Source organism: Lagopus leucura, unplaced genomic scaffold, assembly GCF_019238085.1.
Source record: "Lagopus leucura isolate 7727_CA_CO unplaced genomic scaffold, USGS_WTPT01 Super-Scaffold_73, whole genome shotgun sequence".
NCBI classification, from domain to species: Eukaryota; Metazoa; Chordata; class Aves; order Galliformes; family Phasianidae; genus Lagopus; species Lagopus leucura.
The window spans coordinates 63,414,765-63,431,770 of record NW_024962252.1 but is presented as its reverse complement, the minus strand read 5'-3'; the positions used below and the strand labels follow the sequence as shown (position 1 = coordinate 63,431,770).

Sequence of the window (17,006 nt, the reverse complement as noted above, 5' to 3'; positions counted from 1 at the left end):
TGCTGGTACTAAGCATGGTACTGCTATAATCATTGGATCCTTAATTGCTATTGAAAGGTTATCTTCATTTTTCTGTAGTTTTCCCAGCCAACTACTCACTTGCACTGCTCTCTAGATCCTGCCTCATTCTGTCTTCCCCTCTCACACTAAACCCTACCTCTAGCTGTTACTGTTTTAATCACCTTTGGGAGATCCTTCCCTCCAACCCTACCACAAACTCTCTACAGCCCATGTTCTCCCCTTCTTTAATGCCCTCTTATCAGCCAGCTCTTAGGTCCAGTTCTTCCTCAGCAGCTGTTGCTTGCTGGTGTACTTATGTTGCTCTTACTGACACTGGATCTTTCCAATGGTTTTAACCTCTTCTCAGTCTTTTCTTACTTGTCCAAAGGCTATTTCAGATAATTTCAAGGGACACGAAGCTGTCCCCAGATAGCTTTTGGGGCTGCCTAAAAATGTCTTTCTTTGGCCTCCTATTTTGAATGACGTTAATGTGCATCTACATGCAGATCCAGCTAACAACTCTGTGGACTGCCAAATCTTTGTTTTGCCTATGTACATTCATCAAAGTTTTTAACAAGATCTTGGTGATATTGCAGAGAGATGCTGATAAAGTTGATACTGAATGTCCAATATGGCTAAAAAGCTTAGTTTTCCACCCCGATATCCTTCCTCCAAGTAATTTGTTCACCACTGAGGACACCACAGAATTCATCTGTATGGTGAATGTAAATCTGTGGATCAACAAATGTAGATGTCTCTCTGTATCTTCTCTCAGGCCAGTCACATTTAATGCAGATTCGTTATCCACAACGCCTCTATGAGAAATCCTTTCCCATTTTTTCAAATACATAATCCACAATCATCCTTCTTTCCCTTGGTCCTGGCTCACGTGCATCTTGAGTTCCAGGCAGTGTATCTGGTTAATCATAGAATGGCTTGGGTTGGAAGGGACCTTACGGACCACCAAGTTCCAACCCCCTGCCACGGACAGGGTTGCCAGCCACTAGATCAAGTACTAGATCAGACTGCCCAGGGGCCCATCCAGCCTGGCTAATAATCCTTTGCTCTGACCATTTCAGCATTCTGCCAGCTCCCTCTTGTTTACAGCATCAAATAGAAGAGAGCCTGGAAAATGGATACAGGCCTTTCTAGTCTAGCATTCCCCACTGAGTTCTACCTATATTTTTTCAATATACTGATTCCTGTCTATGTTTCCCTGAAAAGCCAGACTTCCAACTACTGTTGCCAAACAAGGCCATTTTTGCTCCTATGTTGCTCTTCTCCTTTTTGGTATTGGAAAACATTTCTAATCTCCACAAACTCTTTCCTCCTTCAACATTTTCCTTAAAAACAATGAACCCTCCTTCCCCCCCCCAGTCAACTTCTACTCTGTGCATTTGTGTGGCTACCTTCTTACCTATAAGCCATTTCATTGGGCTATTAGTTAAGTCCGTGACTAGGCCCTCACTATGTTGCCACACAGTGACACAATTTTAGCTCAGTTTTCCTGAGAAAATTAGTGTTGAGCTTTAAGAAGGTATACAAGAAAAGTTATGTGAGAATGTATTTAAGTGATACAAGATAAGTAAAAACCATCTAACATCTTGTAACCTTTAAGGGGATAATATTTAGTAGCTCAAGGGCAAAATACTTACATAAAAAGCATAAAATCTTAAGAAAAAAACAAAGGATGGCAATTCAATCCCACTAAGGACCCAACTCATTTCCAAGAAGCAACATGGCTGATGGCTGTGGACTGGAGCTGTCTGTTGCTGCCAAGCAGCATGCTAGCCCTAGCTGCCTACAGCCTGTATTAGCCAGCAAATAACATTGCACATATCCTGCCTGCAGTCTCTGGGACACTGAAAGGCACCCAAACAAAACTGATGAGCTGATGGCAGCTTACACTTCCATCTCGTGCTTAGATATTGAACTTGTTCTGCCTACAGCACCTAGCACATGGGGTAGGATGTGTGAGTGAAGTTCCTGTGGCAATACCGTTAATTGAAGGAGTGAAGCAGACCCATAGCTTTTATCCTCCTTTTTCAGGCAGAGAATGAGTGAGAACAGCTGCAAAAAGAGGACTACAGCACTGATCTGAGAGTTGTGAACAGCATCATTAAATCCCCACGCACTACAGACTGGAACTAAATAGTAACATTCCTTCCCAGCTCACAACTGACATTGAGACCATGGGCCAACTCTGGGAGGGATCTCTGCATTAAGACACATTTCAATGTTTGTTTTTCCCATTCATAGGAAAAGAAAGTAAGTAAGAAAGATAGTAAGCTTTTGAACTCTAGAGAAACAAACAGGGCTGGCCCACCACACATCTGCAAAACTACCTTCCTGCATAACACTGGAGAGTAAGAGGATTAGAGACTTTTAATTGAGATCTGAGATTCTCAGATGCTGACAACACAGAATCACATGCATTAAAAAGACAGAGCCTGGTGGGAGCCAAAGGGAGAAAGCAGATAGGATTTTCCAGCCAAGAGTGAATGGCAAATGAAGGCGATCAGATTTCCTGGGATTCCCTCCCAGACAAAACCTGACCTTGAGGACTTGTTCAAAGCAGCTGCTACATCTGTGCATTTCAGATGCAACTATTTCAGCCACAGAGAAATTATCAGGGTGCTGTTTAAAGAAACCCCTTGGCTCAGGCTAATATCAAAACAGAACTTAAATAGGCTGAAACACCAACATTTCTGAGCAGCTTTGCTAAACAAATGCACAGATGGCTAATGCTCCCACAATTCTGACCTTGAGAACCACATTAATCCCAGGCATACTTACTCTCTGCTTTTCCCTTTCTAAAGGAAATGGGTAAAAACAGTTATAGCTTAACAGAGACTGAATTCACTTACATGATGTATTGCAAAATCATGAACTGTTGGAGGTATCTTCTCAGTTTCCCTAAATTCTGGGAGTTCTTAGCCAGTGAAATCAGCAGGGCTATGAAATACTCAAGCTAACTGTACCCACCCTATTTGGCATCAGGAATGAACTACAGCATTTATTACACAACTGCAATATTGGCATTGTTTTCATTTTTTTGCTGCAACTGAATGATGCAATAAAGACATGCAATAAAGCAATAAAGACATGCTGAAGCAGAAGAAGCAGCAAAAGACAACAGATATGACACTGCCTGAGTTAGGAGAGCCGAGGTTTATTCCCAGCCCTACCACTGGTCTGTGGAGTGCTTTCAGGCAGCGCAGTGTAGCCCTTCAGGGAGTTGTTGCTTACCTCTCAAATAGGGACCACCTCAGTCTGGTGTACACTCATTAGATACCGCAATGTGGGAAGGCTTGAGCTGCAGAGATGCACACAATTCTTTTTCTGAATCTGTTCTGACTCATCCCTTCTTTGGGATGAGCAGAGGAAGGTGGAAATTTAAGTTCAGTCTCAGTACAAAGTTCTAAAGAACTTCATAAATCTGACAGAGACACTTCACAATGATATTATTGAATATGAAATGCATTACTTCAGGAACTTTTTCCCATATAGATAGAAAATAGAACCAAGTGCAGAACCTGTAGAGTTGAGGCAGGATGGAAAGCGGGAAGGGAAGATTGCACAGAATAGCCTCAGCGAACAAATTTCATCATAATGAACACGAAACATATACACATCCAAAAAGTAGTCATTTCTCACCTTTTTTCTTAATTATATAGTTTTCTAAGCAAATAATTAGGTTGATGAGCTAATCCCATTACCACCTATCACTGAGATTAATATTGCCCAACCGAACTGTTGCAGTACTCTCTACTGTCTATATATGGCCTTCATTTTGTTGATTGATGATGCTGGGGACTGCCTTTTTGGTTGTCCTTGTGCCATGGCCCTGTGGTACTGGAATAGGCTCTATCAGAATACTTCTATCCTGCCTGGCTCCATAGTGTTCCATGCAAGGCACCAGCTGTTAGTGCTTTCTTCTCCATCTACAAGACCAGGAAATACTCTTGTTTGTTCCTTATGTGCTACACACAAGCAAGAATTGGATATTTGGGAAAATTTCTTCTCAGGAGTGGTGGGACATTGAAACAGGTTGCCCAGGGAGTAGAGCGGACTCCACCTTCTCAGGAGTGGAGTGGACTCCTTCTCAGGTGGAGTCACCTTTCCTGGAGGTGCTCAAAAAATGTGTGGATGTGGCAGTGAGGGACATGGTTAGTGCACACAGTGGGGATGGGTTGACAGTTGGACTTAATCTTAGTGGTCTGTTCCAACTTCAATGATTCTATGATTCTAGAAAGAGAAAACATGATGTGTCAGCACAAAATAACTAACCCTGAATATTTGGGAACTCTCATCAGTTTTTATTATAAGCTCTATTCATATATATCTATAATGTATATATAAAGAGAGATCTGCTAATCATATTCATGCATGTCTTTTACGAACAAGTGTTCCAGACTTCTTGAGAGAAAAAAATCTGACACATCTACAGCTTTGATTTAAAGACTTACTCAGCAAATACTCTAAAAAGGAAACACTCCTTAGCTACTGCAGACATTTAATTTGGAATTGGGATATTAAAATATTAGTTTGAAAGGAATCTTAGTGGTATGTAGGGAAAGAAAATGAGTGATCATTCAATATATACGATTGTATTTGGATCTACCTGTGTTGTCCTGAACAACTTAACACAAGTGCTAGTGCTACCAAGTGCAACATTCTCAAGAGAGAACGAGTAGTTTAAGTATATGTCTTTCTTCAAAGCACTGATACCAATTTTATATTAAGGAAAATAAACTAAACCTTTACATAGTAGGAAAATCAGATTGCTGGAAAACTAGATTTTCCTAAATGGAGGTTTTTATCATCAGACTAATCACTTAGGCTTACAAGACCTTGGCCAGGAGTGTCATGAACCTCTTGAGATTGCTTCTATCCCCAAGTCATACATTGTTTAGCTCCCTCTTTTGCCAGGACTGCCTCACCCTTTCACAGCTATGCATTTTTCAGACTTCAGTTAACTTCATTAGCTTGATTTATAAAGTGTTCAGTGTTATATTTTATTCCAAATAACATGACCTCTGATGTCACTCTGCAGAAAGGATGAGGGGAGAACTTCATCCAGAGTGCTAAAAAATTTGTACATATTTCCAAGTAGGTGTAAATTCTTTGACAGCAGACAAGTGACAAATCAGTCAGTCCTTAAATACTGGATTATCTTCTTGATTAGATCAATTCTCTCAATATTTTAAACAAATAAAAAACTCTTTTTAGCACAGCAAATAATCCAACCACCAAACAAGTACTTTAGGTGCCTTATGATCCTTTGTAATAGCAATATGTAACTGAACACAGTATTTCAAGCGTATACTAGTTGCAGACCTTCCTCCTTCTCAGACTAGATATTTCCATTTTAGAAGGAATGTTCATGTTCCTTTATATTTTTTTTTCATATTTCTCTAAGGTTGCTCTCACCAATCATTTTATCACTGTGATAATCAGAGCCAAATCATGGAATGAAAATAGAAGGCTGTTAAGAAAATCCTAGACGTCATTTGGATGCAAGAGAAGCTTAAGTATCTATTTCATTAATGGAGCAAGAGGATTAGGGTGGTACTGAGCATCTACTCTGTTTCCATGACATTTCGTTAATTTACTCTCTCAAAGGACAGGAAGGGAGATGCAACGTAATTACAGCTCAGCATCTGAAACCTCTGGCATGTCTGAAGACTTAGTTATTCAGTGGTAGTTGGCTGTGGAAAACATGGCAAGAGAGATCAGCAAACTTTGTGCTCACTGTTAGCACTGCATTCACCATTACACTTCGGAGTGATAAGCTATGTCTGGGACAGGTGGAGTTCACCTTGGAGATAAAGGACACTACCTCTGTAGAGCAAATGTTTTTCAAAAAGACTCGAGAGTGGAAATTTCCAAGGATGCTTCACAGCATGAATCTATTTTGCGTCGGACAAAATAACTGCTTTAAAACTTGGACAGAAGATGTATGATCCTCATTTTCCTCCTGCAGTGAAAAGCACTACTGGAAGTGCAAACATCTGTTCCCAGACAGACTTCTCCTACATTGCTACTCAAATGTTGCAGTGATTCACAGGTCAGTGTGCATATTCAACTACAGCAAATCCACAGGCTGTACAGCACTACATGCATTCAAGTCTGAGCAGTCTGTGTGCAAGTTCTACTGGCACCTCAGCATAGATGCTCTGGAGCATGCAGGACACCAAAAGCTCTCGGGAAAAAGAAATATCAGAATCTACCTGCCTCCTCACCTCTAGGTATCAAAATAACTGGGCAGATTTTGATGAGTGCTCAAAAACACACCAGCAGATGAGGAATCTAAGAATTTGAGAATTAGTCCACAGTGCTTTGCAGTGCTAAATACAAATCCCTTACCACATCTTCCACCGAAGCTCATATTTCATCTTGAGGTCATATGTGATTTAATTTCTTTGGTAGAGAAGTACAGGTATAAAAAGAGATGTAAAAGAAAACCCTGTTAATACGTTTCTCACAGAAAAATGGACATCTTTATACCATCCTGACTTAGTCTATTGGACACGGCTGGCTATCACAGACAGTATTATACTTTGAGAAAGAATCTGGTCCATTAAAAAGGACAAGAGTCACAGTTCCTAGACCTTTCAATAAACTTAAGATGTACAAACAGACCCTTCAGATCTTTTTCAATTTAATTAGCTTAGGGACGGCAGCCAGTCAGATCATGTTACAGACAGGAATCCTCAGTTAAATCATCAAGCAATCAGAGCATCAGGAACTTGTCATCACCCTCCTTGGGATCAAGTATCTGAGAACTAGAGTCTTTGCTGTACTCTGACTGTAGACCATGGCATGGTTATGGATAGAAGCACCTGTTACCACTGGTCTTGCAGTGCATCTGCAGGACAGCTAGGAACCAAATCAAGGCGTTTGAAGAAGTGAAACCCACCTGGCAGATGAAACCAGTGGATGAGCACTGACGAACCCAGAGGCTGAATTTCCTTTTTTTCCTCTTGCGCAGCTCCCTCTCTGTGCACGTGGCAATGAAAACAGGATCCTCATCAATCAGAGGCTCATGCAGAACCTGCAATTAGACAGAAAAGAAGGTGAAAAAAGAAAACAGAAGAGTTCATGATTAGTGAAAAGAAATAGTGCTTTAAAGTCTTCCAAGGAACAACAATTTTTGCCTTATGCTTGTGTGCAACATTTCACAGAAAGGTGAAAAGCTACTTTTTTTCAGGACTGTTACTCAACCAAAAAAAAAACAACAAAAACAAAGCCTGGACAAGCACTCTTCTGTGCATGGCTACTCTGCATACAGTTTGCAAGGACCGTATGCAAGGATGGAGGCATGGCTCTCTGCTTCTCACCATGAGATACAGTTTAACATTCCTCCAAAATGTGTCCCTCTACCACTATAAGCTATATGCTCCAAAATGGGACAGCGTTGAGGTTTATTGGGGAATTGCGTCATGCCTCTCCAAGCTTCATCATCTGATTCATTTTGTTTGGCAGAATGTGTTCCACCCAAATATCCCTTACAATTTGTTGTAAGGTACTCTCCTTTCCTACAGCAAACAGAAAACACACAGCAAAGAATGAAAGAAGAGAGACAAAGGTATTTGCTGCCAATTGTGGAGGTGGTGAAGAAATAGAAAATATTTTTTCCTGGTGGCAGCAGCTTCAGGGAAGGCTCTCTTGCCTCAAGAGCTGAAAAATTTGACAAAAGGAAATGGAAACATAAATGACTACAGAGAGGAATAGAAAAAACACAAGATAGACTGGAGAAAGTAATGAAAAGCTATGAAATCTAAGCAATATTTGCATTCTGCATCCTCTTGCTTATAGCTGTTTTACTACATTTCTGGCCATTAATTCTGTACCAAAATGATTAGGTTTTATGCCACAGAGCCTACCTATAGAAAAGCACTGCTACTTCCTCGCAGCTTAAGGGTAGCTGCACACACATTTCTGACTATGCAGTGTGCAGATTGCCTAGCAAGACACTTCCGAGACACGCTCTCAAGCTGCTGAAAGATCTCAACTGAGGAAAGAGGGTTTCTTCTGACCAAACTAAGACAACTGCATCTAAATTATAGCAAGGCACTGGAGGCTCCCAACCTAGTACTTCAGGGGAAAGCATCCCAGAAGAACATAATTTATATTCTCTCTCTGTAAATAAGTCAGATACATAATGCTCATCTTTGCGTTATGCCCAAAGGAGTACACTTTTTTCCAGTAACCATCACCTCACAGAGATAGGGCTTGGATACAAACATCCACAAGGCAGAGGCTGTCACCCTTAAACAGACCCTTTCCATATGTGCACATCTGCATGCATCTGGTGGTGAAAATGAGCAGAATGCTGCATTAAATCTGTGTAGAAGTGGTAGGTAAGCAGTTAAGCACCATTGATGAGCAGCTGCTGCCCTTCTGAATGCAAGATGCTTGTTGAACATTACTCTGGCAGCCCAAAATAGGCATCAGAGCTCTCTCTGCGCAGCGGCGGCACACTTTCATTTATATATACTCCACTTCTTAACGGCTCATAAAACATTCACAGGCCCATCTGAAATCACTCTTGTGAAATGTCCAAATTGTACACCAAAATGCAGATGCAAGCAAGGAGTGTTGCAGACAAAGATATTCGTTCTTACAGCTGCAGCTTCCCCATTACCTCACTGGAGCATATTCCCATTCCTCTCTCAAGATCCACAAGAAATACTGCTCTTCTTTCCTGAATGCCACCTGGGATGTTTCACACTTTGATCTCAAGGAATTCTGACAGTGTTTTGCAAATGTTATCCATGTCCTTAGTCCTTTTGTTTGTCTTTCTGTCTCTGCTGGGCAGATAGGAGGACCGCATACATTGGGATGGTGTTGGATAAACTGGTAGAAATTCGTCAGCTTCTGGAAAGACCCTCTTACCAGCATGGTTCAACTGCTGTAATATCTCCTTCTGGGGGATGGCAAACAGCACAAAGAACAGTCTGCTTCAAGGGTCATTCGTCATGCTGCATGACAGCATCAGTTCTCCTCACAGCACTCTACTGCATTCTGTTTATACCCTTTGCCCTTTTTCTACCTTCTAGTGCCAAGTAAAACCTGTCAGCCGTAAATGTAAGAAGTAAACCTGAATTCTGAAAACATCTCCTCATGCTTCCTTTATCCATTTTTATGCTCAGACCAGCCTTCCTCTAGTTCCTGAGACTTTCTTTCTGTGACTCAATATTTTAAGACATTCCTATTTCTCCAAAAGATGAAAGCTCTACAGAAGTTCCTACTGAATATCTGGGAGAAGGGACAACAAATGGAAACAAGGTAGGGATTTGTTCTTGCTGAAACAAGGGAGTAAGGACAGGCAGGGAAATTGAAATGGCAATTTTGGAGCTTGTGCTTCTTCTTTCTTCCAGAGAGAGTGGGGAGACAAGTGTTGCCACCCCAGTGTGCAAACACTGCTTCAGTAGCTGTAAAGGACTTTGCATGCACAGTGCTGTATGGGTCATGCCTGCTGCTGGGACAGCTGATCCCCACCTATCTTTCAAAGTAGTCAGTTCATTGCTTCTGGCACCGGAATATCTTCCTTTTGAGAAAAGTTACTTCTGTTGCCCCTGGTCAACCCTATTAGTTTATCTTCCTTCCCCCAACTCAAACAATGTTTTTGCCAGATCTCCATGCAAAGTAATATTTCCCCCTTCCCCTTCTATGTTCTTGCTGTCTCTGCAGTGCTCTTTTCCAAAAGCAGGCTTACTGCCCCCACGATATATTCTTTCCTGTTTCTCATCTTCCTAGATAAAATCTACTTTCAGGCTTAATTGACTCCCACACACGTTCCTGGCAGCCTTTTCATCATCTTTGACTCACTCTCCAAGCTTTATCTTCTTCCTACTCTGACTTCTATTGATGCAAGATACCTTGTGGATTTCTTCACAGAAATTTCTCCCATTTTCTTCTCTCAAATCCCATTTTGCTAAGGAGCTTCTGATCTAGCTGTTTCACTCCCTCTCAGCTATCCATTGTTTATCATTCTGTTTACAGCCATCTTCATCACTGCCAGGTCTTCTTGCTAAGATTTCATTTTCTCCTCCATAAGTATATGCACTCTAAATGTTGGTATTCCCATCTTAGTCTTGTCTATCCAGTAATTTTACTCCATCTCACAAAATCTTTCTTTGCTGAACATAGGAGATAGTCACTGCCCACAGGGTGTCTTCCTTCTCCATTCTAGTTCACCTCTAAAGTTCCTTCCATTCCGCAATGCTGTTCACCGCAGCCCAAATAGCCTGTAGTCAAAGAGCCACTAACTCTACTGTTGTCAGACTTGTTGGACTCTCGCTGCCTTGGATGTGTCTTTTATAGGTTATCTTCTCTTATTTCTGTAGCCATCCCTACTAGAGGCTGTCTTTTCAGTCTGTCCCCTGGAGGAACTGCCTCAGCCTGTCTCATCTCTGGCTTTTGGTAGGTACCATCCAGCTGTGAACAGGGTCCCTTGGGGAGCTGCACCTGTGTACACAGATTCAACTATTGCTTCTGCATCAGTTCCTTGCTTTTCTGCTTCTTTGCTCTAGAGCTCCTTCCATCTAAACTAAATCCTCTGCTAGCATCTGACATCTCTGCTTGCATATCTGTCAGTTCTAGTTTTGTTATGCTACATTTGAGATCATCTCTTTCCCCTTAAGATAACCCCTTGCTATCTCCTTTTTTTGGTCTTAGCAGTCATTCCCCTTCCTCTGCAGTAGATCTCACTGGCCTGTGCATGTGAACGCCACTTTCACTGTAGCTCCTTGCATGATGCTCTGAGTTAAGCAATGCCTCCATTTTTTTCCATGCTTCCTTAGTAAAAGTTCTACAATACATAGTTTTTTCAACCTACCCACTCCATACAAGGTCAGAGCCACCCTGCAACAGTTTGGTCTCAACATAAGGCAATCCTGCTCTAATGATTCCTGCCGGGAAGCCATTCTGCTAGGCCATCACACTAGGCAGTCTCTCTTCTCTGTGTTTCTCTCTAATGGCTCTCTTTCTCCAGTAGTACAGAAAGACTCATTCATTTTCCAAGTCCTGTTCAACCTTTCTATATTTTACTGATCTTCTTTGCCATTGTTTAAAGGTTAACTGCCACCTCCAGTGGAGCCATGATTTCAAGCTCTTCTCAAGATTTTCTGCCTGTTTGCTCAGTCTTCAGTTGACTTTCTTAAAATAACTAACCAAAAATCACTTCTTAAAGCACTCCACAGCCAGGAGGTCATTTAAAAATAGCTACAAACTTCATGAATTTCTGCTATCAAACTCTCCATAAATTCTGGCTTCACCAGAGAATCAACTGGCCAAGATCTATATCAGAAGTTTAATATTCTAATTGTTACTTTGCCTGTTTTTGTCTTGCTCCATGTCTTGGCTGACATCATTTGAACACTTAGGATCTCTGTGCCACGCACACAGAACCCCTAGAAAACAGCAGTCCTGATCTACAACCAGGATCTTTACACACAAAGGATCTTTTCTATATGGGGATACTGAGAATGGACATGTCACTGCAGCCTTTCAGTACTTGAGGGGAGTTCACAAGCAGAAGAGGAACTCATTTTTTACATGGTCTGACAGTGATAAGACAAGGGGGAATGGCTTTTAACTAAAAGACAGTAGATTTAGGTTGGAAGTTAGGAAGAAATTTTTTTTACTCAAGTTGGTGGTGAGGCCCTGGAACAGGTTGCTTTTTTATGAATACGCTTTCTCTGGGGGCATTCAAGGCAGAGTTGGATGGGGCCTTTAAGGTCCCTTTCAATCTAAGCTATTCTATGACTTGAGCAAAATCTTTTAATTCAGAAATACCAGGTACCAAATAACATTTAATCACGTGGACACAAAATAGCTACAATTTAATCAGCCTATTTTAACATCTTTATGTTTTCAGAGAAATTGCTGCTTAGTGCTGTGAGCTGCTTTGGAAGAACTGCAATACCACCAAGAATGAAAATCAACAAGCCCCTTAGTAACTAGCCAAATTAGAATGGCACTGCCTCTGGAGCATGAGGTTAGAATTACGTCTGTTTTTGCTAGGGAGTTCTTTCTGCCTGGAGTAAGGACTTTAGTCAGCTACACAAACGTGTTTAACTGCTCCCAGCTGGTTTCACTGGGTGGATGCAGAAATATCTGGTTCCAAGATGCCAAGGAGAAGGATAAGGAGAGTGCACAGAGTTGTGCTCTTGACCTCTCCCATGCTGGTCAGGAGACAGTAATCTCGTCTAGCCACATCCTGCTGACAAGCATATAAATACTCAGCAGGCACAGAAGGATATTTAAGCAGTAATGATATTTTTCCAAGCTCCTCTGCTTTCTGGAATTCAGTCTATACCCTTGGTAGGTGAGTACCCTTGAATTTGTTGCAGTATACTTTCTGAGCTCACTCAGGGCATGTTCTCTGTTCTCAGGCTTTCACTTGCAGTTAGTAGCCTAGCTACAAAGCTACAGGGACCCAACCAGCAAGGAGATGATACCGATTTCAGGAACTGGACCCCTAAATTCACCTCTTGTTGTTCAGGTACAGGCAGCAGTGATTTATACATGAATTGTCAGGGAGGGATAGGATGCACAGATTATTCCCATCACTCTTATACAATCTAGGTCAGAACACTATTTCTTTTATCTCCAAAATTGAAGCCTGCACTTACACAATTAAAATGTTCTGGACTTCCAGTGCCTTTGTAGGCTAGAAAGTAATTATTTCCCTCTGTTTGCTCAGTATATTTAGCAAAATAATTATAACTCACTAGATGTTTTTCTTTGTTTTAGTATATTGGCATAGATATTTCTCTCCTCTCAGTTTCCTTTCATAAAAAGCTCAGTGTCATTTTTTCATGCACGTTTTTGGGGGGTTGCATGGAAGAAAAAAACCCAACTAAATATTTTCTGATAGAAACACTATTTTAAGAGTCTTTTCTAGCTCTCCAAAATGAGAAGATCAAAGCTACAGAAGAAATAACAACGAAGGTGGATGCCACGCTGCCTGCCTGGCACCAAGACTACCAACAAAGTCCATAGGAGTGTGTTAAGCATGGCATTGTCCCAACCCAGATTGCTAGCAGAAGAAAGTCAGTAAAAAGACTACCCAGAAGCCCAAACAACCTCAGTGCATTCAACAAAATGGAGCAAGTCATTCCTCTTCTTGATGGCACTTAGAAAACACTGGCCTAAAGCTTGAGCATTGACTGCAGCCCTGGCACAAACCATCTGGATACCAAGTCTCATGTCTAAAGCACAGGTGCCCCTTAAGCTACAGACGCATTTTGAACTTAGGATTCCATGTATTACTGACTGCAGAAATCCGGGCACCTCTTGCCAAAATGCTTTCAGAGGCAGCACATCCGAAAGCCCATCTGCATGGCCCTTCCCCTTGTGTTTTCCCTTTGTTTTTGTGAAGCTGAATTATTTCTAACCTCAGTGGGTCTGTCATTCTGGGATTGATGGTTATTGCTGTCTGCTAATCTGTACTCAGGATCTAATTTCCAGAGCCTTTCCTGCAGCTTTGAGCAGATGGGGTCCGCATCTCTTGAGACAGGGAGTATGCAGCTCCTCCTGATTACATCCCAAAGGGCAACAAGGCTCCTCTGGAAAGGAGGCCTGGAACATCCCCCAGTAGGCTACTGAAGCTACGCCAGACTATTTTTAACAACAAATTCAAACCCTTTTTCTTTCTCTGAGTTATTTTTGAAGCGGTATTTTAGTGCTTTTTGTTCCGCTCAATACCACCGACACATGTTGTATAGAAATCACTGACGTAAACACTGAACTGGGGCACAGAAGTGGAAGGGAAAGGAGAGAACTGGATTATCACTTTTTCTTCTTTTTTTTTTTTTCTTCTTTTTTTTTTCCTTAAAGTAGTATCTCCTTACCAAGCCTAATACAATCACACATTTTGCTTGTGGAAATTTAGAGGTTTTATCACTGCAAATGGGACTTATCAATTCAGTTCTCAAACCTTGTTCGGGAGAGGGGAAGGGAGAAAGGATATACATGCAAATCAAATTTTATTCTTTAATGGATTTGCACTCTCACCATGTCCCACAGCACCATTATAAGCATTTACAATTAGACACTGTGATCACATTTCTGAACCCTCTATCTTATGCCCATTGAAGTTAGTGCCCAGAAGGATTAGATTTCACATCTTAATGAGAGTTTCATCCCAACAATACCATGTCTTTAACTGCCTGTTTTGTCTTAATGGAAATGCACCTTGCTAGCATGGCTTAGCAAAACCACTTCTGCTTCCCTTCTCTGCATTTATTGCTTTTCAGGAAGCTGAGTTGTCCTGGATTACAGAGATATGATTTTTACTTTCTGTAAAATAGAAAAAAAAAAAAAACTTTGACTATTCCCTGGTCACTCCTAATCATATTTTTAGGCATACTTCCATTGATATGGTGTATCTATGTCTCCATTTTTTGTACGCTGTGAACAAAAGCCTAATGTTTTAACATGAAAATGGGAAGAAGGTGCACCTAACAACATTTCCCAATGACTATGTGAACTCAGTATATATCCTGAAAATAGAGATCTGATTGAGAAGCTATTTCAAATAGTCACATATTTCACTGTTACTCCGTTTTCTTTCCAAACTTTTAAACGTGACCAGTAGCAGCAGTTCCAAAAGGAGATTATTTGTGGCAGATCAAAGTTTAAACAAGCATATCGTAAACATTAAGAAAATATTTTTTTGCACTTAAAAAAATCATTTTTTCAACTATATGCTGTAGTCAGACTACTAGCTCCATAAGCTTCTATCTTTAGTTCCTTACACTGTTTGCCTAGTCTCCAGAGCAGCCTCCCTCCAAAATGGCTTTCTGCTATGCACATACTAGTAACTAGAAATGAATATTCATTAGAGACCTGCTTATTTTATTTCTGGTCGTCTAGAAATACTGACACTTTGGTTGGAAACATACACAGCAATAAATTCTTCCACAGGAGCATCACCCATCATCAAAAACCAGGACCAGCACAAGGCATAGGCAGTGTTGTTGAGGACAACTGACAACAGCAGTAAGCAAAGTCACCAATGCCCTGCTTATTTGCTCTTTACTCATTTGTGCGGAGATAGCTGTAGTGCTGCTACTTCCCAGGAGGGCCTGGACCATATGGCAAGCACCTACCAACGAGGTCAGGCTGGTCATTGCTAGCAGTTGCTAGAAGTGTGAATCCCTAGCTCTTTTCACAGGCAGCTGTGCTTTGCATTTTCAGACACAGCAACAAAACCCAGAGAATGTAGGTTATGTTCCTCACAAAGAGATTAACTCTTACCTGGGCTTGTGAAGGTCTAAAAGCAGAGTCAAAGCCATTCTGCAGAGAGTCCAGGAAAGGCTGGATTTTGTAGAGTCCATGCGTCGTCTGGCTCGAGCGGAAGGCCACAATGTGGAAGTACTTCAGGATCTTCTCAAACCGTGATTGTGTCATGATAAGTGCAATGCTCTTGTTGCTATAGAAGCCGCTGCTCCATATGCTGAGAACAGACTCACAGTGGTGGATGCTGGTCGATATCATGTAGCCTAGGAAAGCCTTCATTTCTGTCAAGGTGACATCAATCCAGGTATCGTCACTACCAAATCTCTCCTGGTACTTCTTGGCATACATGTTGGTTTGTACCACCATGTTTTTTAGTACGTTGTCGGGGACAAAGAGTTGAAAAAAGTCCATGGCACTGGCAGTCAAGGGCATTTTTCGTGTTGGACCTAGGACAAAAGTAGAAAGGGAAGGCAAGCTCACAAGACATATTCAACCAACATCAGCAATTTAAAGCCGGACTAACCTGTTTGGTAGGAATTACCATATAGTGACTTGAATTAACTCCCTACCCTCAGTTGTAATGGAAATGCACAGAGCTCAGTCATGACTACTTCAGGTCAATATGCTAGTTTGGATACCACAAGAAAATGAATCTATGTAGATACAACCGTGATAGTTAAAGCAATGGCTGTTCAGACAGGACACTTGGAGAACAAGGCCAAAGTGATGGCGTGACAGCTAATTCCTTTAGAAGCACATCCACTGACAGCTAATTCCTTTAGAAGCACATCCACTGACAGCTGTCAGGAATCTTCACCCCTATATTCTTTGTCTTTCTCTACATGACTGATTTCACCATCTCACATCATATGGAATACTCTTAAGCATTACAGTGCACATCCTGGGTCATCTTCTTCACATAATGCAATAAGCTTTGCAGTCCCATGCAGTCATTAGCCTGGCTTTTAAACGATCTTCCTCTTTTGCTGCAAGTTTCAAGTATTTATTTCATTTCTTAAGTAGTGGGGGTGGGAAGGAGGCAGTAAGGGTTGGCAGTCCTGTAGCAGCATAATGAGGTTATCCAGTCAGACACTAAATTACATTAAGCTGAAATAGGAACATCAAGCTTGCAACACCAGGGATGCAGACACCAATCCTTACAGCCCTCTCTCCTCTAATCCCTTCCATAAGTTAATTAAGCTCAATTTTAAAAGTAGTGCTTTCATGCCCCACATTGGCAGTGCTTGAGTCACCAGGTAAAGACTATAGGAATAGGGACGTTTCCTGTTCTCCTAAGAAAGCTGTGCAATTGCCAAACACACAAAATTAATGCATCTGAGAGGGGCAGCACAGGCAAACCTAAGCACAGGGCAATGCTAAGAGCAGTTCTGCATCCCTGTGCAAAAGATAGATGGGGGTTATGACCATCACATTAAGAGCTGGATTCAGCAAATCCAGTTCTTAATTTAACTGACAGGCTTAGGACTGACTGAACAGTGCTCTTAAGCAGAAAGTACACAGATTTTCACCTGAAGTTCTACTTAATACAAAATAGTCTTCCTTGTACTGCATGGCTCCTTAGGTCTCAGCATCAGATGAATCCATAGCAAGAAGTTTGTCATTCTGTCCCCTGGAGCTTCAAAGACTCACCAGTGTGTTGGTTAGGTCGCGTTCTTCTGTACACCTGTATCTCAGTTTACATTCTTAGTTACAACAACAACTTTGGCTTACAGAAATATCGCATGGAACAG

At 41.4% G+C, this 17,006-nt stretch overlaps 1 protein-coding gene across 2 annotated transcripts in view; it reads right to left on the bottom strand.

Moving 5' to 3' along the window:
* PGBD5 (piggyBac transposable element derived 5) overlaps positions 1 to 17,006 on the bottom strand; it is a 97,280-nt gene that overhangs the window by 51,930 nt on the left and 28,344 nt on the right. For both annotated transcript variants that reach the window (XM_042875674.1, XM_042875664.1), the window contains exons 2-3: positions 15,274 to 15,701; positions 6,923 to 7,057 (exon numbers count right to left, since the gene is read on the bottom strand). In XM_042875674.1, the coding sequence (XP_042731608.1) occupies positions 6,923 to 7,057; positions 15,274 to 15,701 (563 nt within the window). The remainder of the gene's footprint in view (positions 1 to 6,922; positions 7,058 to 15,273; positions 15,702 to 17,006) is intronic.